The 23,979-nt window shown below is 47.4% G+C and overlaps 1 protein-coding gene across 3 annotated transcripts in view; it reads left to right on the forward strand.

The window, feature by feature from the left end:
• Nucleotides 1-23,979, forward strand: part of Tiam1 (TIAM Rac1 associated GEF 1) — a 358,095-nt gene that overhangs the window by 215,738 nt on the left and 118,378 nt on the right. For all 3 annotated transcript variants that reach the window (XM_087899384.1, XM_087899387.1, XM_087899385.1), the window contains 2 exons: nt 6,797-6,965; nt 16,349-17,322. In XM_087899384.1, the coding sequence (XP_087755510.1) occupies nt 16,360-17,322 (963 nt within the window). In that variant the 5' untranslated portion in view covers nt 6,797-6,965; nt 16,349-16,359. The remainder of the gene's footprint in view (nt 1-6,796; nt 6,966-16,348; nt 17,323-23,979) is intronic.

The raw sequence follows: 23,979 nt of genomic DNA on the forward strand, positions 1-23,979 counted from the left end.
ACCATGAGATGAGATGTCTCATCTCAGACAGACACCAGCTGCCCAGGAAACCTTGGTGGAGCTGAACTGGGTAGTATAGGCTTTACCTGATATTCTACTTGAGTCGAAAAATGGACAGGTTTTAGACAGTCCAGCCATAACTGCTATAAAATCTGTTTTTAGACGCTCCGTTCAGGCGATGTTGTCTTCTGTAAGATGCACCATTGCTTTATGTCCCACTGGGAGGGGAGAAAGGGTCTCTGAGTAAAGCCGAATACGCCGTTGTGATTATAAGATGCTTTCGATTTCAGAGTTCCCAAAGCAGAAATAGTGGGTTCTAAGAATCGATGAAGTAATTGTGTTTGTGTTCATCTGCTAAAGCTTGAAGGCTTGATTGTGCAGTTGCCAAACAAGTGGTTTTTGAATGAAGTATCGAGGTCGTTTTGAGGGAGCCTTGTGTCTGAAAGCAAGCGTGAGTACAGGAGAAGTGAACTCTGGGCTTCAGGCTCTCTGGACTCCGTTGTGTTGCTCCATCTCATGACACATCCTAGTCTACAGATTCGAATCCCGGATCCTTTCTTGCAAAAGTTGGAGAGTGAATGAGGTGTGGAGGTCTTAGCATTCAGGAGGCAGGTGAAGCTTAAAAAAAATGGAGCCTCAAATGGGGAAAGAATTCTTTTGCACTTTGAAAGTCCTTAGGAGGAATTATTTTAAAACAATTTAAAAACTCATTCAGCTAATTTCAACGTGCATGACTATGTTACACCGAAATGATTTATTCCCATTGTCACACTTATCAACCCCCTTTGGTTATTAGTGACACGCTGAAATGTTAATCAGATATTCATATCCCTATACAGACCTAACGTTGCTAGAGTGTCTCCCTTCCTCTGCATTGCCAGTGGCATGGCCTCCCTCCGCCTGGAGGTTGCAACAGCGCTGTCTTCTCTGAGGACCTGCATCCACTAGCATCCCTAACAGAGTGAAGGGAGAAAGCCATGCAGAAGAAGAGCAGGATTCTTTCTGGATGGCCCTGTAGGGGGTGATGGAATGATTCCTCAACCTCCCATTAGCGCTATCTCTCCTGAGGGCCAGGGATGGTTTCTCTGTCCTCTCTGTGTCACAGAGGTCCCAACTCTTGTTTCTTATAGGCCGTGGCCTCACCCAGGAGACTCCCTGTGAATGGCAGCTCTGGGCAGGGAGTTTGGCTTGTGGAGACGTTTGGAGAATTAAGCAGTGGACCGTGACCTCATTTCCTGTGTGCTGGTTGGGCTGGAATACAACATCCCTCAGGCTGCACAGGGATATCCAGGGCTACTGTAGAGAGGGCAATGGCACTTGCAGATCTTGGGCCTTCGAGCTGACAGCAGCTCCTGTAGACTTGTCTCCCTTGCCATGGGTGCCTTTCTTCTTGACAGTGAGCCGAAATCATGTGCTTTGGGAGAGACTCCCTCCTGTCTCTCTGCTGATCATTAGGTTTGGAAAACCAAGAAGCACATCCTCCTCCTGGGCCATCGGTTCTGGACAGCGAAGGAGGAGCAGGTTGCACCGACCATCCATCTTGCCATGTGTCCCCGGAAACTGGCTTTTCTTCTGCACGGGGAAAACTTTAGTTTCCATGAGAACAAGAGGCAGATCTGTGCGAGGGAAGAGATCTGAGTGGCTTGATTCTGGAAGATTCTTGTTGAGCAAAGCGGTGTGTTTTGGAAGCTCCCCTGAACCGAGATGCTGATGTGAGCCTTACTCTGGCATGCGGTGTAAGGCAGGATTAAAGTGCTGTGTTTCAACGGAGGTTGAAAGTGCTTCTACCTGAATCCCGTCCTTGCCCTCTCTTACTTTGTTCTCACTGACTCTGAGGCAACCTTTGCTGTTGATAGAAATGCCCTGACAGTTAATCCCCATGGCGGTGAGGCTGTGAGGGACAAGGCTGCAGCATTAGGTGTTATTTCTTTCCTGTTCTTTTAGGGGAGTGGGAATAAGACATTCCATTTTCTCATACAATATCATGTGTGTGCTTCTTGATGCAGCTCTGACTTGAAGTGAGCAATGTCAGGAGCCAAGATCCCAGAGCTGTGCTCTGGTCTCAAAAGGCTGTGTGAGATTCGCAAGTGATCCCTTGCTTTACAGTTTTTAGAAATGACGGGGAGAAAGATGGTGCTTGGGGTTTCATTTTTTTTTAAAATTCTTGTCACTGTCAGACTGTGTCCTGAAAGGGTTCTCATACCCACTTTAGCACGCTGGCCTCATTGCAGCCATTCTTAGCACCAGGCTGTGTGGATATTTGGGAGTTCAGCTCAGCAGCTGCGGAGCGGATCCCCGCGGGACTGGTGGTTTCCAAGTCCCCTCAAATGACACTGGTAGGAAGCACTGCAGTGGTGATGCTGTCCCAGGGCCTTGGCGGCTCCCGGCTGGAGGTGTCCAAGTGTGGCTGCACGAGGGTAAACACGAAGAACTTCAGGAACTTAAGAGCATTCGGGCCCAAAGCCATCAACTCAAGTGCAAGCCAGAGACTGTGCGTTCCCTAATTGGTAGCTTCTCCTAGGTAGGGGTCGGACAGATGACTTCAGTCTGAAATAGATGACTATCCCGCGGAACCTATTAAGCATTACCAGAGATCCGGTGCTGGAAGATTGCAATTATTTTAGTAAGGGGCCCCCAACTTGTGTCCTGCACCCCAGCAAGTGGTGATTCTGGTAATCCGCCTCTTGCTTCATTACCTTGGGGGTACACTTGGCTGTATTAGGAAACAGCATTGCTCAGAACTAGGGCAGTGGGGTGGACTTGGAAACTTGGGGATTTTCATTTAGCTATTTAAAGTATCCGTTGATAAGAATTGGGATCCGTATCATGCTCGTTCATCTATACTGAGAGGTAATTGATTTTGTGCTGAGACTCTTGATCCAGCCCGAGGGCTCTCAGTGGTCACGCGGTTCACCCGGGAAGCAGGTGGACTCTCATCCTTGTGTGCGACTCCACTGTAGCCTCAGCTCTTACAAACACTGCATAAGTCCAGTCTCGGCGGAGCTGCCATTGCTGTCAGTTGAGTACGGCCACTGATCTGGGCCAAAGTATCTGAATCCTCTCCACCCTCCATCGTTGTCCAGCACCGTGGATGACCTCATTGTCCAGAGAGAGCCTCCCAGGGAATGACAGCCACTCTTTCAGAATTTAAGGTTTGTCTTTATTTCCCCATTCAGCTGTCAAAATAAAGAAATATATATGAAATTGGTTACTGCGCCTATGAGGAAGGATGGGGTTCCTGTGTTTGTGGGGGGCGCTGCTGAGAGACTGATGTGGACATTGTGGCTTTTACAGATGTCAGATTGGCTCTACCAGGGTTCCTGTGAAATTAAGCTGTGTGTGCAGCTCGGTAGGCATACACTGTCAGCCTTGCTTCCCTCTTTGACTTTGTTTCTTTTTCCAGTAGTAATTGCCTTTATTGTTTTTATATTTTTTAAATATTTATTTATTTGTTATGTATACAATATTCTGTGTGTATGTCTGCAGGCAAGAAGAGGGCACCAGACCTCATTATAGATGGTTGTGAGCCACCATGTGGTTGCTGGGAATTGAACTCAGGACCTTTGGAAGAGCAGGCAATTCTCTTAACCACTGAGCCATCCCTCCAGCCCATATCGTTTTTATTTTTAATTTTAGTTTATTTGTATGTGTACAGACAGAAGGATGGACACACACACACACACACACACACACACAATCTTGAGCTCATCATGGCACATGTGTGAAGTCACAGGACAACTTGTGGGAAATGTTCTCCTGCTGTGACATCTCCTGTTCTCTAACTTGGATCTTCAGGCTTGGTGGCAGAAGCCTTTTCCTACTAGGCCGTCTTGCAGGCCCCTCTATTTTAAATTATTTCTGTATGGAAGTCACTCTAAGTCTTTAATAATTAAAAAATAAAAAACTTATGATTTTTCTCTCTTGATTTTTAAATCATTAAACAAGTTCTAGTCTTTGTTTAATGACCCAGATCAAATCCATCCACTTATCCACCTACCCACCCACCCACCCACCCAATCCATCCACCCACCCAGTCCATCCACCCACCCATCTACCAGTGCCTTCTGATTTGGGAGCTAATATGAACACTAAAACCTAAATCTTCTTAGCAGTTATTGCGTGCGAGGGACAAATGTTCAGAACTTTAAACCTGCCGTAGTCCTCTCCCACGTTTAGGTTCTGAGCGAAAGAAAGCTTTCTGGTTCTAATAATTGACTTGTTAACAAATGTTTTGGGTCGTGAAAAAAGGGCCAAGTACACTTATGTAGAATTTAGTGATGGAGCCTGGCCATTGAAGGCAAGTACAACACTCTTTACTCTGTTCACCCATTGGTTCTTGTAAAGCAACACAAAACAAAACAGTCAACCCCAGCCCCAGCTCAGAGCAGCAGAGCCTCCTGTTGGAACATCACAGAACTTTATTTTCATCTTCCCACAGGACTGGGACCGTGGGACTTTTCAGCCCTGTGTACCCATCCTCACCCGGTACACACTCCCCTCGGCAGACTGGTCATTTGATACCTGGCAGGGAAATTGCCTGTGTGGAAGGCCAGTCGCAGTGAGTTTGAAAACCCCAGTACTTCAGAGTGGCCGCCTCCATGTGTGGAAGTAAGCTGGCGGGGACTGCCGAGCTCTGCCAGCTTGCCTTGTGTGTGCACAGGAGTGCTGGCAAGCTAAGTGTGCCCTGTTGCCAGCAGGGTTAATCTGGTCCCCAGATTGTTCCATAACAAACGTAAGGGATGGACTTCCTTCTACTTGTAAGATTCAGTTTCGGCGAATCTGGTGGCGTGCTGGCCCCCTTCACAGCAGCCCATCCCGCAGTGTGCTCCTTATGGTCTACAGACATTAAACAGTGGTGGCGATGCTAGCTCACATTGAACAGAACCGATCACCGGCTAGGCAGGCAGTGGGTTATGTAACAAAGACGGTCTCATTTAATGCTCATAACAACCAATAGTCTGGAGCTCTTGTTATCCCCAGTTTTAGAGGGTAGATTAATAGTCCATCTCTAATCATTCTGCAAGTGAATTTTCGGCTTGCAAAGCCAGGTCGTGACAAGTGCCCGCAGCGGTCCCCAGGCTTAAGCTCCTGTCGCTGAACTTGGTGCATAGTTGCCTTCTGATTGTCTGGAACTCTCTGTGAGTCTTGAAGAAAACCCAGGGCACCGATGTTTCTCAAGGCACCCTGGCACACATTCACAAGGTCACCGGGGTGTGCAGGCACTCAGGGCCACAGTGAAGTGCTTGTTGGCACACTGTGCACTTAGCACATCTGCTAATTACAGAAGAACAAACGTAGGCTCCTTACTAGACTTCCTCATGTTTCAATCCCATAGACAAGGTTATGGGTAAATTTTTTCCCCAAAATTAGGAGAAAAAAAAAAAAACCCGCATACCCAAAAGACTCGGCATTGTTCCCATTTGAATAACGTCCTATACTTTTATCCTTTCCGCCAGTTCCTTTGTTCGGGTCTAGAAGAATATAGATAGAAAACATTGTAATGCTGGTAGATAGGATAATTTGTTTTTAAGTATAAAAACTGCATTATCAGCCTCCACGGTGCAGGTGGAGGGACAGCCGCCTGCAGGCCGCTTTGCCAGCGAGGATCCAGCCTTGCAAATTATTGGCAGCTGGCACGGTAATGAGTCCATTTCAATTTAAATGGGTTGTTGCTTATTAATATCTGCCAGTTCCTAAGCAATTCAGGAACCGCTTTGAAATTTGGGAAATTTGCAGAGAGCAGGAGAAGGGGGGGAGGTGCCGAGGGGAAGGGGACGGACGGGATGGCAGTGGGGGCAATCGTGGAAAGGGCACACATTGTGGGTTAATAGCGGGGTAAGACTGGAACTTCTGTTCCTGCCCCTGCCAGTGTGAGTCACTGGGCTTCATGGCTAAACAGCACGTTTTCCGAGATAAAGGAGAAGCAAAGCTCACTGTTCTGTTCCGTGGGGACGTATATATTTATTTACTTACTGCCTTTGTGTGGTTCCGCGCCACACACCAGGCAGTTCTCTCGGTGTTCCCGCTCCTTGTACTGCCACCAGCCGTGGGTGGCAGCGGCCAGCAGCCCACAGAGAAATGTCTGGTCGGAGAGGGGCAGAGTGAAGTCTCTCCAACATACCCTTCAGGCCTCTTCGCTAGTCTCAGCATTCACAGTTTCACTCAGGAAATCCAGCTTCAAGTGTAACTAGGAGGAACCCGTCAGTACTGTCTTTCTTGGAGCCGTTCTTCTTCATGTGTATGATTATTATTAATTATTTTGCTAAATAACTTTATGCGGTTTTACCTCAGTTCTTTTCTCTGTATTTTTCTCGCGAGCCTTCTCAGACTGTGATGTTTGCCACCCAAAGGAAACACACAGGGCAAGAAAGTTTGTGGAATTAAGTTGTGGGTCCCCCCTCCCCCGCCCCATCATTTTCTTCAGTTTCTTCTGTTTAGCAGCACAGTGCCCCTGGGAGAATGTTGACGCTCCCTTGCTCCCTCACCTTCCTGTTAAGGCCCTTTGAGAATTAAGAGTCTGCACAGTCTTCTGCAGTCACCTGCTGCTGTCAGCGAATGCCTGAAGCCACAGACAGGTTAAAATGAGAGTCTGTAGGCCTCTGTGGCCATCAGTACAAACGCACTGGCATTTATGTGTATCTGACGGAGCCTGCTGATGCGTACCTGTAGCTAAATGTCGCGTCTCTTTATGCAAGGACACCATCTTTCGCATCAAATTGGTACCAGGGAATCGATGAACATGCTGTTTCCTTTCTTCTGCCTGACCACTGCCTTTCTGTTTTTCTGTCTCCTCCAGGTTTTTGGCTCATTCTCCCAGACTCAGGTGAGACCCCGATGGGCACCCTGTGCGGCAGGTGCTGACACGCGCCCCGACTCCAGCCACTAACATCATAACCAGCCTCAGTTTCTAAATGCCACAGTGCTCTTGGGGCCAGTTGGGCTGGGCACCACTGTTGCCTTTAAAGGTAGGTTTGTGCATGTTTTCCGAGCCTCTGTGTGACTGAGAAGTACTTCATGGAGGGTGGGACAGATACAGCCAACGACAGGAGTTGAGATTACTATGCTGTATATGCGTGGTGGGAAAGGAATTCGGAGGCAATTCTCTGGATCAGAGCTGCACCCATCTAACAATTGAAAGGCATTAGCGTTAGCCCAAAATGAAATGGAAAGATCGAGTAGGTACCTCTGAAGTCTTTTATTTTCTTGTGAATTGCCCTCAGGGTCTTTTATCTCTGAGTTTCACCAGCTTTATGTTGGATTATGTTTGTTTAAAAGAAAAAAAAAAAAAGCAAAGCTGGTTCCCAAACCCAGCCTCAAAACAATGATGTATTTCTGCTCTGGGGTGTCTTTAAAGACCCAAGATAAGTACATTCAAAATAATAACCTTCTAAATCAAAGATCATTGCTTATTTGCTGTAAAGCGCACTTAGTCTCTTGGGGTAGGGGTATTTGTGTGTGACTTGGCAAAAACTCTGTTCGTGCATTGTAACGAATTAGCAGAAACTTTGAGGGCTTCGCCTCAGTTTAATCTTAGCTATTTCCCCCTCCGTCTTCAGGCACAGCATCCAGTAGGGGAAAACAGGCTCGAAACCAAGACCTCCTACCAGAATCTAATTTTAAATTTGCAATCTGTTGTCTTGTGATTTTTCACTTCAGATTTAACTTTGAAATAAATACTTGTCATCCTTTCCACTCGGGCCTCGGAGGTCTGTTTTCCAGTCACGGAAGGGTAATGGCTGCATTCATTTTAATAAAATTTTAGATACCTCGGGGGAGTGGAAAGCGATGCTAATAATTATAGCACACATCCATCGTTAGTTAGCTTATGGTTGGGGCTCGCACGGCCTTTATCCAGAGAAGTGAAACCTGGCTCGGGCAGTTAACTTACGGTATAAGTGGGATTCGTCTCATGTGTGTTATAGACCTCGCAATCCAGTGCTGCAGAGATTTTTGAAGTGCTCTTGCTTTAAGGCTGTCTTAGGGAGGAACAGGACGGAAATCTCTGTAAAGAGAAGGTGTATATGCCAGGCTCAGTGGATGATGGCCACCACCACAGGAAGATACACTAACCGGGAAGGATGATGTTTAACCCAGCCACAGATACACTTTGGTGAGGTCAGGTGCCCTGAATCAGAAATAGGAAGGGCTACAGAGCTCCAAGCTGGGTAGAGCTTTCTTATCTTAGATCCCTCCCAGGCCATCTGTTCCGAGTTTACGTTTTGTTGTAGCTGTCTGTGGAGTGTGACATCTTTACTCTTTTAAATTGGAAAAAAAAATCATTGACTTGTTAATGTTTCATTTATTTGTCTTTCCTTAAAATAAAAAAAATGAAGTGTAGTGGTTGGAGAAATGACTCAGCGCTGAGGAGCCCTTGCTGCTGCTCTTCTAGCGTTCCAGAGTTCTGGTTGCTGGCACCCATGCTAGGTGACCCAAAACAACCTGTGCGTCCAGCTCTGGGGCTTCCAGGGACCTCCTTTGGTCTCTGCTGACACCTTCCTGCACACGTGCACAAATAGAATAAATCTTTTAATAAAGTGAATTTTGCGGTTAGGGATGTGTGTAGCTCAGTGGTAGAGCACTTGCTTAGCCGAGTGCAAGCCCTTGGATTCAGTCCTCCCCCCACCCCCCGCCCTCTGCAGGAAATCCATCAACTGTGGTGGAAATTGAAGAAACCTGTAGGCCCTATCCAGTAACCCCTTCACACATTTCCCTGTGGATGAGAGGGAAATATTTACTTTCTAGTATTCATGAGGAAAGTTCCCTTTCCCGAGAGTAAAGAATAAAAGTTTTCACTTGTGGGTAAGAGATGTCTTGTTCGAGAGACATTTAGTATTAATGTTGGGATCGTGGTTTTGGCTGTTGACTCTTAGCTAGGGCAAGCTAGAGCCTGCCAATCTACTGTCTGGGTTTTGTTCAGTGGGAAGGAACATCCTACTGTCTGCCACAGAAAGCCCTGGTGTCATTAGGGAACCAGACATCACAAATCATAAAAATATTACTATAACCTCCTTCGTGCTCAGGGGATGTGGCTGTTTACATACTCTCCTGAATTCTTTTGTTCCTTTACCTGTTTCTGCCTCAACCACTTGCTTACTGGACTGTTTCTCTTTGCTCTCTCTGCCCAGGACTTTGACCAAACTAGAATGTTGTTTCTTATGGTACTGAGAAGAAATGGTGATTTAAAAATGTAATATACCCAATAAATTTTAGGTCAGACAAGGTTCACCACCCCCTCCAATATTAATGATAGCTCAGATTTCTCCAAGCTTACGTTCTCTGTAGGAGGCCGTGTTTTCAGAGGGCTAATGTGTTCCCAAGTGACTTGAAAAAAAGACTCAGGCTTTTGTGTGCATGTGAACCAAACTTTTATATAATACTATTTTAAAAATTGTGTTCTGGGAACTGGCAAGATGTCCCAGTGGTTAAGAGCACATAGCACTCTTGCAGAGGACCTGGGTTCATTCCTAGCACCCACATGGTGCCTGACCACTGTCTGTGAGCCTGTAGCTCCAGCTGCACTGGATCAGATGCCCTCTTCCGACCTCTGCAGGCAAAACACTCATAAACATAAAGGAAATTAAGAAGAAATAAATTTAAGCATGTGTTCTATTTTTCTGAGCATGTCATTGTTGTTCGTGATGATCCCATACAACAAGCAGTTAGGTTTCTTCCCTCCCCCCCCCCCCCTCCCTCCCTCCCTCCCTCCCTCCCTCCCTCCCTCCTTCCCTTCCTCCCTCCCTTCCTCATTCTTTCTTTGGATTGGGCTTCTCTATGTGGTCCTGGCTGTCCTGGAACTTGCTCTGTAGACCAGGCTTGCCTCAATCTTAGGGATCCCCTGCCCTTGCCCCCCAAGTGCATCATCACACCTGACCTAGCAGTTATGTGTTTCAAACATATTTACCTTTACTTGAGGAGGTAGTTATAACAGCTGGCTCTTTGTGTCCCACTGTCTGGGCCACTGGACGTTTGGCATTTGTTGGTGGCTTTTGCCTATGGAAACTGTTCTGTTTCCCTAGCCCTTTGGAAGGCTACAAGGGATTTTGAACACCATGTTGTGAGGTTCTGAGTCTTGTTGAACATCTGATGGGCATGCATCCTGTGGGGGCTGTTACTCTAGCAGGGAATCTGAAAGCTGCCGACTGAATATGGGGTTTAGGTTGCAAGTTCTTGGTTGCTGTTGTGGGCTTCCCTGTCGGCGTAGTATCTAGTGCTACTATTGTGACCTCAAGGGTCAGCCGGAGACTTGGGCTGCTCAGCCGGAAGTCTTTGCCGAGTTGTTTTGGGTATGTCCCAGGCATGCACATCCAAGATACGTATGGACTCACATATCTTAGGCGAGCTTGTCTCCAGTCCTTTGCATTCTAAGGTCCCTGCTCACTCTCTGGCTCCCAGGGACTGTTCTTGCTTCTGCTTGTGAGCATAGGCTCTGTCCACTATTTCTGCTGTGTTTGATGCTCAGCCATGGTGCCAGCCTGGGAGGGGAGTTGGATCAATAAAAACAAAGAAGGAACTCACCGCTCTGTGGAATGACTTCCACAGAGTCTGGGCTCCTCTTCAGCCTGTCTGCTTTTGTTTACTTTTGGTTAGATGTTTCAGTGGTGATTGGTGGAGTGAGGTCGTGTTTGCTCCTTAGGGATGCCAGATATTGACAATTCATTTTTGCCTACTACTTCAGTGAATCCAAAGCTCCACCCCCAGATACTCACCCCTCCCTCTTTATTAACCTTACTTTGGAACGTTTGTCTCTGCATTTACTTGCTACGTTTTCCTATCTGATGCTTACTAAGTATTTGCTTTTTTAATTGCTTAATTTATTGGAGATGTAGCAAAATGTTTTAGGCAACTTTTAGGTAAAAAAGAAAGGGTTGGGAAGATTCTATATGTATTTCTTCAGAAAAATTCTCTATTTTTAGATTGTTTTTTAAACCAGACTGTTCCATTCAGTTAAAGCTTAACTTATTTGATTCAATTTTTTTTATTTCAAAATAATTGCAGAGTCATGGGGAATTTTACTAAAGGGATATGTCTGTTCCATGGCTCACAAGCATGGTTAGACAACAGGGATTTGGCACTGTTTCAGTGTGTGTGTGTGTGTGTGTGTGTGTGTGTGTATGTGTGCCCTTTGGCATATCCATCTCACTAAATGTCCCAGTCATAATATGGCTTACAGTATCTGTATCATTCATTTTGCCAAATGGGCTTAGTAAGCTAAGGAGTCCTATAGGAGCAGCCCTTCCTTCTAGGTGTACACGTGAAACACCTCAATAAAGGTTTGTGCATTTGGGTAACCTTCCTAAAGATAACTCCTATCTCCTTTCTTGGGTGCTTAATTTGATGGAACTTAGAGGACCATTTAGCTAACTACTCACTGGACAGCTCGCGTCCTCAGTTTCGCTAAGAGATCGTGGCGTTCATGAGAATGGAGAAGCCCTACCCTTGGCCCCCAGAGCACCCCCAAGGTCTCCGAGCAGTCTGAGCCCACACTTATGGCTTTGAAATGCTATCCCAGTCCTTTAGGCTGCTCTGTCCTTCCCTCACTTTGCCTGAGTCATCTGGGACCTGAGCAGTTCTGCCCTGTGACCGTGAATACAGGCAGGCAAGGCTACTCAACTTAGCCTGTTCCCAAACTTCCATCAGGTGGCTTCACACTGTGGAGGAAGACAGGAAGTGTAGGCAGGATCCATTGGAATGAGGCAGAAGTGGGGAGTTTGGTGGAGAATTACAGCTCACAGATGAGGACAGTGTGGAACCTGGTGGTTCTGATTGATGGGTGTTTTGCTTGCATGTGTGTCTGTGTACCAAGTGCATGCAGTGCCTGAGGAGGCCAGAAGAGGGCAGCACCATCATCTGGAGTGGTGATGGCATGTGGGGGTTCTTGGAATTGAACCCAGGTCCTCTGTATGAACAGTAAATGCTGTTAAACACTGAGCCATCTCTCCAGCCTCTGTGTCTTTTATTGTATGAACTGACACCTTCTAGATCAAGAGTATCTTTTTATTCAGTACTTATTTCTTTGTTTGCTTTCTTTTCATTGAGCATCCACTCTTTGTAGGGCTCCGTTCTGGTTCTGACAGCATAAGAGGAAACAAAATAAGTAAAATGTTCAGCTTTCCTGATGCTTAGTTTTTGTGGGAAGGGCAGAATTAAGATACTAAGCAAATGAGCTACATTGTGTGCCACGTCCTGTGAACCATCTTATGATAAACTTTAGGGGGAAGGTAAGCGGGAGGAGTTGAGTTCTGCAGGAAAGCCTGGTATTTCACATTGGAAGCCAGGGAAGGCTTCACTCCCAGCATCATGGTGGCCTCAGGTGTCAGCGAATGGAGTGAATTAGGGAGGCAGACACCAGTAAGAGGGTTCCAGGCAGAAGGAAGCGCGTGAAGAGGGGCCTCCAGACACAGGCCAAGGAAGGCTGAATACCTCTACGATTTAAATATTAAAAGCTACTACCTTCAATACATCCTGAATGTAAGAGCTGCCTGGACCACCGGCAATCCAAATAAGTGTTCCCCTGAAATGAAAGATGGCTGAACCCAATGCTGGTAAGATTTCCCAGCTTGAGATCTGCTGCAGGTCTCAGTATCTCTTAGCCAAAATGCTTGGGGCTAGAAGTGTTTCAGATATTTGAGATCTTTTGGGGTGGGACCCAAGTGCAAATGCATAATTCTTTTATATTTCATATACATCTCTGACACATAGTCTGAAGCTGCTTTTACGCACTATTTTTAAGGCATATGTGTTTTGACTGTGACCTGTTGTGTGAGGAAAGGTGTGGAGTTTCCTGCTTGGGGCATCATATTGGCATGCGGAGGGATGCTGAACCTGTACCTTGGGGTGGTATCCCTGCTGATTTCTACCTAGATTTCTGTGTTTTTATCCACGTTTCCATGCATTTATACCTATCCTCCTTGGCTGAAGACTCTCCCCCTTACTTGGGGTTGTGAGGTGGCCATGTAGATGAGGTGGTGCTCATCTCTGGCTTTTATTGAACTTCATATGCATTTATTAACTCTTCGACCTGAGTGCAGAGGTTCTGGTCTTTTTTAGAGATTTTTTTTTTAAAGTCACTTTCTGCCATGAATTAACAAGTCTGTTCCCCCCACCACCACACAGAGAGAGAGAGAGAAAGAGAGAGAGAGAGAATGGAAATCAGGTTTTGTGTGTTTGAAATAAAAATTAATCACATGTTGCAGAAGGGGTGGAATAGGGAGCTTATTGGAGCAACTGCCATTATACCTGGGTGTGAGAAGCACCACAGTTTACCGGCTCTCTGGGGGTCCCCATCTGAGGTAGGGCTTTTAAATATTTTACCCTTATGTTATTTACAGCTGTCCCTACTCCCCGACCTACACGGGCCTTCAGGGAAAAGCTTTCAAATGAAGGCTTGCTTCTGCAGCCTCTAGAAACTTATTCTTTCTAACTTCTGTTGCTTTGCGCTTTGTGCCGACTCTGTCGAGGTCATCCCCCGAGAATCTGTCATGGAAGAATTTAGGAGACTTGGCATTCTCTCTAAGTTCTTATACCGAAGATAAAAATGGCTTCCTTCCTACCTTGGCTCATGAAAGAATCTTACTACTAAAGTGCTGTTAGTCCGGCAGCCCTGTCAGCCTGATGCATGAGCTGTTGTAATTCTTGCACGTTGGGCTATTTCCTTTAGGAACACTCTCTTGGGGCTTTTAAGTTGATTGGTTTTCTCTTGGCTGAAGGAGGCCTGCCCAGAAAGCTCTCGTTTATACGTGCAGACTTTTGACAGATGTAACACAGGAGGGTGAGGTGACCGGTTCGCCTTTTCTCCCATTCTGCTCATTCATGAATATTCTTTCCTCCTTTGAGGTTCAACCCAATGTGAGCCTTAAACTGAGCTGCAGCTGGCATTTGTTCCCAGTCTTCTGTTTATTGACAAAGCACACAGGAATCTTTTTTTACTGTTTCTTTTGTGACAGGGTTTCTTGGTTGTCCTAGAACTTGCTCTGTGGAACAGCCTGGCCTTGAACTCTTAGAGATCTGCCTGCCTCTGCCTCCTGAGTGCTGGGATTAAAGTCCTGTGTCCCTACGCCCTACTAGGAATCTTTTATTTTTAAGTGTTCAAATGCTTTTTTTAAAAAAAAATTATTTATTATGTATATAGTGTTCTATCTGCATGTGTGCCCACAGGCCAGAAGAGGGAACCAGATCTCATTACAGATGATTGAGAGCCACCATGTGGTTGCTGGGAATTGAACTCAGGACCTTTGGAAGGACCTCTGGAAGAGCAACCAGTGCTCTTAACTGCTGAGCCATCACTCCAGCTCTAGGAATATTAACTTATACTTAATGTAGCCTTTTGGAAAGTTCGGAGGTGGGGCTGGTGGGGTGTAGTGGTTGGGGATGTCATTCAGTGTAGCTCGTTCAACATGTGTGAGGCCCTGAGCTCGACCTCCAGAGCTCCTCTTTCTTCTTGCAGATCAGTAGCTGGGTGAGCTGGCATGTAGCTCAATGAAGAACACATGCTTTACACGAACAAGGGTCTCTGTTGTTCCCAACACCTCAAACGTCAATAAAAATAATAAAACATGAATTCTCGGAAATTTGCCATGGCCTTTAGTGTCAGTGAAGTCTGTGTTTGTGTATGCCTGTAAACCATGCAGCCACATGCTAGACTTAGGGATTAAGAAGTATCACGGTCTTACGTGGATCATTAATCTTTTCATTTTTTTTTTTATGCTGCGTAAAGACATCAGCCAGAGAGGTGTGAACGTGTCGCCTTGAGATGTGCTCACTGCTGGTGGAAAGGGGGGATCTTCTTTCTTGGAAGAATCATGCTGTGTGGCTGAGTGGGGATTTCCTAGCTCAGGAAAAGCTTAACATCTCATGTCTGGATTGGTTACCTGTGCACTCACCGGCCCGTTACCCAGAGGGTTTTCCTGTGCGCCGTACGTTGTGGCACAATAAGATATGCTTGTCAGAGCTGAAGCCGCAGCTTACAGTCAACAGTGGGACTCTAATGGTTCTTAGCCAGGAGAGAGGTATCTTTCGTTAGTGCTTTTCCATCCTTTCCTGTTGGGTCTGTCAGCTTCATTTCCTGGTCCCGTTGGCACCTTTATTGTCTTTGTTGCAGCACACCGTCCATGGCTAGACCAGTTTCAGAAGCATGGAAGGTGTTTCTGTCCCTCGCTGCTCACCTCTGGCGTCTAGAACACAGGAGGTGCTTGGCAGATGTTCCCCGAATGCCTGTCTCTGCATGCAGTTGACAGAGCCAGGGCAGGGATCTGCCTAGGGAGGCCCTACGTTTGTTTCTTCTTTCATTCCGCCTGTTTCGTGTGTGGTATCGTCGGTGTATGCGCTCGGAAGAGGAATGGAGGGCTTGGCTCCTGGAGCGCAGATGGAGGCCAATCAGAGCCGCAGGTGTGAGGCCGGGAAAACTTTCCTTTGCTATTGTGGGCAACAGCAGCATCACCAGGTCAGCGGTGGAGGCGAGGAACGTGCAAGGGAGGACTGAATCAACCTGGTCGGTTCCGCTGGGCTGGCTCAAGTTTGCTGGTTTCACAGTCTGTGTTTTCTGTCTTCGGGGCGTTCTGTACCAGATTCATGTTCACAGGTTGGATTTGCTCCCAGAAATAAACCCATTAGTCAGCTGCCGAGCGAGGTTTTCATTTTGTCCTGCCTGTGCCCCTCCTCCCACAGATCAAAGTTTGCAGAGTGACTGAGAAATGAATGGTAGCGGTCTGTTTTCCTCGTGATTTTGATTTGTTAGGAAAAATTGATTAGGTTTGCATTTCGAGGTGTTCAAGTTTTTGATTGATTTTTGAGGTGTGGCTAGAATCCAAGTTTTAAAAAAGAAAATCAAATCTCCCCAAATCGTGGAATAGCTAAACCTACATAAGCAAAAACAAGAAAGCAAACAGAACCCCTGGCAGGAAAGGAGAAAGAAAGTCGCTCTTTTCCTGGGTCCCCAGGTTTGTGCTTTAGGTTTCGGTGTCTGATAAGAGCAGACCTTCCTCTGTATCACTGTGATGCTGCAGAAGGAGGTCCGGGTGAGCAGAGTGGCCACCCGCATGGGCGCAGCACCCTGGGTGTCCCTTAGACATCTGCCCTCTGAGCAGAGACTGCTCTCTCTAGTGGACTTACACAAGTGTTCCACCTCTCTGGGAACCATCTCAGTATTTGATAACGGGATACCTGTTGCCAGGTATCAGTCTCTGTATGTGCCCAAAGCCCCTAGAAAGCGGTGTGTTTATTTACCTAACCCACAGCCAAAGTGTCTGCTCAGCCTGACCCGAAGCAATTATTCTTAAGATATTTATACCCATTCTAATACAGACTCAATTATCTTCTCATTTTTTTTTCTCTTTCCCCCTCTGCTGTGCAGACCATAAAACCATGGGAAACGCAGAAAGCCAAAATGTAGACCACGAGTTTTATGGAGAAAAGCATGCCAGCCTGGGGCGGAAACACACATCGCGCTCCCTGCGACTGTCACACAAGACACGGAGGACACGACACGCTTCCTCCGGGAAGGCGATCCACAGGAACTCTGAAGTGAGCACCCGGTCCAGCAGCACCCCCAGCATCCCCCAGTCCCTGGCCGAAAATGGCTTGGAGCCCTTCTCCCAAGAAGGAGCCCTAGATGACTTCGGGGACCCCATCTGGGTGGACCGAGTAGATATGGGCTTGAGACCTGTATCTTACACCGATTCCTCTGTCACTCCCAGCATAGACGGCAGCATGGTCCTCACGGCCGCCTCTGTGCAGAGCATGCCAGACTCTGAGGAGAGCCGGCTTTACGGGGATGACGCTACATACTTGGCTGAGGGAGGCAGGAGGCAGCGTCCCTATACATCCAATGGGCCCACGTTCATGGAGACTGCGAGCTTTAAGAAGAAACGCTCCAAATCTGCAGACATCTGGCGGGAGGACAGCCTGGAATTCTCACTCTCAGATTTGAGCCAAGAGCATTTAACAAGCAACGAAGAAATCTTGGGTTCCGCGGAAGAGAAGGATTGTGAGGAGGCTCGGGGGATGGAAACGGAGGCGAGTCCCAGGCAGCTCAGCACCTGTCAGCGAGCCAACTCCCTGGGTGACTTGTACGCTCAGAAAAACTCTGGGGTGAAGGCAAACGGAGGACCGAGGAGCAGATTTTCAGGCTACTGTCGGAATTTGGTGTCTGATATTCCCGATCTCCCAAAGCATAAGATGCCACCAGCTGCTGCCGAAGAGACTCCTCCATACAGTAATTATAATACACTTCCCTGTAGGAAATCGCACTGTCTTTCCGAAGGTGACACCAACCCACAAATTAGCCTTAGCAAGAGCATGCAAGGCCGAAGAGCAAAAACAACCCAGGTAAAGCCCTAGAGCTCGGTTGCAGGGTTTTAGAAGTGGTGCATGGCTCTTCTCTCGGAGTGCATGATTTTGCTCTTACCAGCTCCTCGCTTTCAAACCCGGCTTCACACGGTTTGTCTGGCAGCTGCCGCAGCTGGTATAGCTTTCGCTGCGCCCCTCTTCCAGTTCTGTGGGTAAGGGGTGGGGACTGGGGGTGTGTATGTAGTGGGGTGGGAGGATGTGCTAGGAATGGCAATAGCACTATTAAGTTCATCCCAGGAAACGGCATCTCCCCTCGGTCCCTCCGCAGCACCTCCCTGATGGGACTTTCTCACTTGGTGTTCTCTGTGGACGCACAGGCATGGTGGGTTGCAGCGCTCGGAGCTCGGAGCCACACTGCAGCAGGTGGGAGGAAGTCGTAGGGGCTGCTCCTTTGGAGGGACGTTTTTGATTCTGGGCGGGTTGTGGTCACTTGTCAGCTTGTCTCTGGTGTTGGCAGGCTTGCTGCCTTACCAGGAGCCATTTCAATTTCCTGTTCCTTGCGATGCGGCCAGCCCTGTCTCTGGAGGGAGGTCTAGCAGAAGGAATAGCATGGGCGGGTTCCCAGCTTCTAGTGTGCAGCCAAATCAATTGTTTGACCTTGGACAAACCCTGACTTTTAGAGGTCCCCTTGAAATGTGGCCATAAAGTTGCTTAGCTGCTCTAATGCAGGGGAGAGTGGGGTATGAACAGATCTGTAAAAGACTTGAGAAGTGTGTCACCAGTGGAAGGAGGGCCCACTGACTTGGCTGGCAATGGCTTGCGTGACTGTCAGACAGCGGTGCATATTTTGGTTGTTTCCTGAAGCTACTCCTCCTTGTGGTAGATTTTGGGGAGCTTAGTATTCTGACCAGGTTAAGAGGCGGTTAGTGGATTGTGCTTCTAATTCAAAAGTGAATCTGCTTTCAAATCCTTTTCAAAGCATTTGCTTTGAAAGTGGTCAGGTACCATGGTAACCCGCAAAGGTTGCTGTACTCCGACCTGCCCAGTAGGGGTCAGTGCTGCACTCTCTGGCTTGGCCCCGGTTTGGGTCAAATGGGCAGGGCTACATCTAAGGTAGGCCAGGTGATGGAGGGCCCGGTGTGAGGCTCAGTTTCTTCCTGAAGATGGGTTTTGCTGATGCCACCAAGATCACTCTGGTAGAGACTCCATCTCTTCCTTCATGGTTGACTTTGGACAAGTGAGTAGTTGTTTTAAATCCTTGATTTCTTCAGCTACCTAAGGGAGGGTAGTGGGACTGGGGGACTCTAACTCCGTGGCAGGCACCTGTTTGGCTTGCAAGAGGCTCTGGGTTAGCTCCTTGGCACTGTGGACATGCACACACCGAGTAGAGGTAATAATAGGACTCTTTGGGAAAATGGAATGAAATCATCTATGAGTCATGAAGCCCAGTACTTAGGAAGCAGCCAGTGGGGGGGATGTGTTCACCGGTGTAGCCCTGGGCATTGTTAGTGGTACTGTGTGGGTTGAGGAGTCGGGGCAGTTGGGTGTTTGCATCAGCTCTTGAGTTGATGAAAACTCAGAATGTGTCATCTAAGAAGACGAGCAGGAATTGTGCATCTAAGAGGTACTGCCTGAATTTTCACCTCCTTTTTTTCTGAGTTGAGATGATAACAGAAGTGAGATTATGACAGACGTGATGGGCAAGCATGCTCCCTGGCGGTCCCTCTAACTACCCTGCGAGGCTCACTACTGAACTGTCACTTTGACAGGTCGTGGACAGGTAGCCTGTTACAGGGCCACATGAAAAGCATGGAAGGGCTGCCCCGAAATTGTCTGCCATCCCATTGGCATCACAGCACTGAATCAAAGAGGGACTCCGTCTGCTTTGAAGTTGGCAAAGGTTGAATTGACCTAGACAACACCTTTGCCTGGGATGATTCGGATTTAGGTTGGCAAGGGCTACCCAGCTGGATTCCGGATTGCTGTCTCCATGGTTCTAACACCAGAGATGGCTGGACCTCCACTTCACCCCACATGCTGCAGGCCTTGAGGTCACAACCACCCATGGAACAGGGACAAAGCGAGACAGTGCTCCCTCTGGCTCCACCGAGAGCTCCCCTGGGAAGCTGCAGTATGGAATCTCCGTCCCTTGGATGCTGACTTCCCAGGTTAATATACAGAAGTGAGATCATCTAAGTGTGGTGTCTCATAAAGCCATAATGCTTAATGTAATGCAGAGCGCTATGGACGAGGAATCCTAAGGAGGCCATTTGCATGCGGGTTTGTCTGCTGCTGCCCTGCATGTCCTTGGGTAAGTCCCTTCCTCTCATAGGTCCTTCCCTGTCCGGGGAGGATGATACCATCCTCCAGCAGGGCTGTATTAGGTGAGCCAACAGGACGCCATGCTTGGAAGCCCTTTGTGGAGCCCAGAAAATGAGCGGAAGTATTATTTTGGTATTGACTTTAGATGTTGAGTAAGGACCTTTAATGACTTGAAACAAACCCCAGAATTATGCACAACACTATCCATCCACCCACATTTTCCTAGTCTAAGTATGAGCCCACTGTGTTCCAAACAGTGTATTTTAAGAGGCAGTGGGTGTGGAAGCTTCCTTGAAGAGAATTCTTCTTTTTCCTTCTCAAAGTTTTTGACCCAAGGGAGCGCTGTCGAAGCTTGAATCCCAGATCTCAGTCTCCTTGTCGGCGGTGGCCATGTGGTTCTCTCAGCCATTTCACCCCCACCGGAAAACGTTCCTGGCAAGTATTTGGTCCCAGAGCGCGACCTCTCAGCCCGGAAAAAATACTCTGGATCCAAAGTAATGTGGACAATTGAATTTGATTTGAAAATGATCACAAAGAGAGGTTTGGGCCATTTTTCCTGTTTTTGTGTGTTTGGCGGTTGGATTTGTTCCTAACTTGGGCGAGCCGTAGAGTCCTCGTGAGAGCTTTGAGAGTCTCACACACAATGAGCTGCGGTATCTAGCACACAGTTGTTGGTTTAATTCCCACATCTGGGCACGTGTGCTTTGCACATACCCACATGCTGTGTGTAGTTTGTACTGAGAACAAATGGAGTACAGTTTGGTTATTGATTTCGATAACAGGACAGTAGGTCGCTCCTTGGATTTAATTGATGGCTAGATGGATGTCGTGTTGAACTTGGCTCTTTGGTTCCATTTCTTTGTTAACAGAGGAGGAGAGGGCAACCTGGGGTCGTACAGAATCAAGGGTGTCAGCAAGTCTGGGCTGGGAGTTTTTTGCCTTCTGCCCTGTGATTGTTTAACCTCGTGAATCTGGGTTCTTTTCAAAGGAAGCTCCTGGGAGTTTTCAGTATTCTAGGAGGGGATAAATGGACAACTCAGAACCCCGGCTTTGCAGAGTTCGCGCTGCCCGCTGGACGGTGGTTAGAAAGGCAGGTCGTGGCTTCTGCAGAGTTCGCACTGCCCCCTGGACAGTGGTTAGGAAGGCAGGGCGTGGCTTCATACCCTGCAGTTCCTTCTTCTGCAGCCCTGAGACTTTTGATGGATGAGTAGGAGAGAGGGGACAGTGCCATTAATGATCTGTCCCATGGCCAGGGTCAGAGTGTCTGGAGTGCCCGAGGGACGTTTTGGCATGGAGCCATGGTGCAGGCTTGAGGAGAACTTCATTCACCCAAATGAAGTGAAGGAATGTGACTTGTCTCCACTGAGCCTCTTGCCAGGAGCCACAGAATCCAGAGAGCTGCGAGGGAATCCGGGCTGAGGTGTGACGCCCTCCCTGTTGCCAATGGCACCTCATTCCCAGGCAGTCTGTGCACCTTGAATCTAGTGGGAACAGGAAGAGGCAGAGAGCTCTGTTAGACCTGGGGGATTCGTCACAGCCTAGTGTCAAGATGCCAGCTTCTTGGAGGAACCTCATAAGCCCTCTTTACCTGACCCGATAGCTTTTCAGGGAAGAGTGGTGTCTTAGTGTTCTGTCACTGTGAAGAGACACCATGGCACAGCAACTCCCACAAGAGAAGGTCTTTAGTTGGGTCTGGCCTACAGTTTTAGAAGTTTAGTCCATTCTCATCATGGAGGGGAGCATGCTACAGAACATAGGTAGATACGGTGTTGTGTCTTAGTTTGGGTTTCACTGCCATGAAGAGACACCATGACCACAGCAACTCTTATAAAGAAAACATTTAATTGAGGGGGCTCACTTACAGTTTCAGAGGTTCAGCTGTTTATTGTCATGGCAGGGAACATGTCAGCGTGTAGGCAGGGGCGGTGCCTGAGCTTAGACTACATTGCAGCCAGTAAGAAATCAATTTCCATGCTGGGCAGAATACTGAATATGTGAAACCTCAAAGCCTGCCCCCACAGTGGCACACTTCCTCCAACCCCCCCACTCCAAGAAAGCCACGCCTCCTAATAGTGCCACTCCCTATGAGATTATGGAATTATGGGGCCAATTACATTCAAACGACCACATGTTGGAATAGTAGTTGAGAATTCTACATCCATTCCTGCAGGCAGCAGGAAGAGGGAGTGACCCTGGGCTTTTGGAATCTCAGATCCCACCCTTAGTGACACACCTCCTCTATCAAGGCCACACCTCATAGTCCTTTCAGGTAGTGCCACTCCTTGGTGACCAAGCATCCAAATCTATGAGCCTATGAGGGGCCATTCTCATTCAAACCACCACCAAGGGAGGACTGAAGACCTTAGGTGTAAGATCTCAGTTCTTCTGACTCCATGGTTTTTGCACTTCCTCCGTGGTGGTACCTTCCACAGCCTTAGATTGTAAGGTTAAATTCCTCAGTTCTCTTCAAGGCAAAAGGGCCTTGTTGACTAAAAATGAAATTATTACTGCCCATTCTCATTAGGTGACTAGGAAAATTTGAGAGGCTGTCCTGGTGTTTCCTTTGATCAACAAATAACAGAGTGGCTGGTTTTACTAAGATGAGGAGCCTAGGCTTTTTTGTTTGTTTTTTCAAAACAGGGTTTCTCTGTTTAACATCTCTGACTGTCCTGGAACTCACTTTGTAGACCAGGCTGGCCTTGATCTTACAGAGATCCAATTGCCTCTACCTCCTGAGTGCTGGGGTTAAAGGTGTACACCACCATGATTGGCTTGAAGAGCCTAGTATTAGATCAGAAGAATCTCTTAAGTTCCTAGAAAAATCATTTTGATTTTTAAAATTTTGTTTGGTTTGACCACTTAGCTTCCATGACTCAGAAACGAGTGTATTCCCTGAGCTGGAAATTGGCCCCATAGCTAAATGAGCCTTTACCTTTGCCCTAGACATTTGAGAACCAGCTAAAAGCCCCGGGCTTTGTCCTGACATAAGCTGTGGACCGCACCATTTTGTTTGTCATCTTTGGTATTCATGGGTCCCCTAGAGTCCGTTTAGAGATGTCTGGTAAGGAGTTACTATGTTAAGCGCCAGAGAGACGGTTCCACAGTTTAGAGCACTGGCTGCTCTTGCAGAGGACCTGAGTTCAGTTCCCAGCACCCACACAGCTTCTCACAACCGTCTGTAACTCCACTTTCAGGGAATCTCATGCCCCCTTCTGGCCTCAGCGGGCTACTGCATACATGTAATATACACACACAGGCATGCACACATAAAATAAAAAAAACAAAAACAGACTTTTAGAGGAGTGCCTTTCACTAATGCCTTATGAAACAAAATATTTTCATATTGAATCTAATTTTCTAAAGCTCCCTTTTTTCTTTCCTTCTTCTACCTTCTGTTTGTTTTTGTTTTGGGGTTTTTTTTTTGGGGGGGAGTACTTCCGTCTTTGTCTCACTTTTTCTGGCATGTAAATTCCGAAGTGGGATACTTGTTTTGAAAACAAGCCCATCCATTTCCAACAAGGACTTCTGACTCCTTTGCCAAGATCTTTTTGGAGGCAATGGGTGGTGGGTGGGCAGTTGGAAGACTGGCTAACAGCTAACAGCCGCACTTCTCAGACCACTTTGTGCACTTCAGAAATACTTTAGGCATCAAGGAACTTCTGTTTATGTGGGATATGTCTTGAAATAGCCACCGCTTTCGTAATTGAAATAGAAATGTAGGAAATGTTTGTTGATTCATTTTAAATTAGGAATACTTCAGTTTTACATTTATGTAAATACCTTTCCATTGAAATTTTTGTTATCTTAAATTAAACATAGTAGTGTGGGTAAGAGGTTTTGTTTGGTGTTTGCGTGGGTCTCCAGTCTGTTCCTCATCCACTTACAGGTTGCTGCTCAGCTGTCCTGCGTAGGGTTTGACCTCTGCACGGGGACCTGGGAAGGGAAGAGCTGCAGGGACCCCCTGCATGTATCTTAGCCACCTCGGGTCCATTCCTGGGTTGCTGCTCGTTTATATTAAAGAGATGGGAAAAGTTCACACTTGTGACAAAAATGATGGTTTTTAATGTAGTGCACCAGTAGAAAAAAGTTTGTGCCCCCTCCATTCCAGTTGTGTGAAAATCGTGTGGAAGTGATGGTTGGCCAGCCTAACTGGGGACTGGAGCCAGGACTCGAGCGTCCTGTGAACAGGGATGGGAGGGCCTGCTGGATGTGGCCGTGAAGCCAGGCTGCTATGAAGGCCCCACAGGGTCTTCAGAACCCAGCCAAGAACTCAAAACCATCTGACCCGCTTTTCATTTCTCTCGTTGGACCACCCACTGGGAAGAGCGCTGCCTCCATAAGATAACCCAGTTTCCCCTCTGAGTTTATGTATAC

The sequence above is a fragment of the Myodes glareolus genome, chromosome 2, assembly GCF_982192425.1.
Source record: "Myodes glareolus chromosome 2, mMyoGla1.1, whole genome shotgun sequence".
Classification (NCBI taxonomy): Eukaryota; Metazoa; Chordata; class Mammalia; order Rodentia; family Cricetidae; genus Myodes; species Myodes glareolus.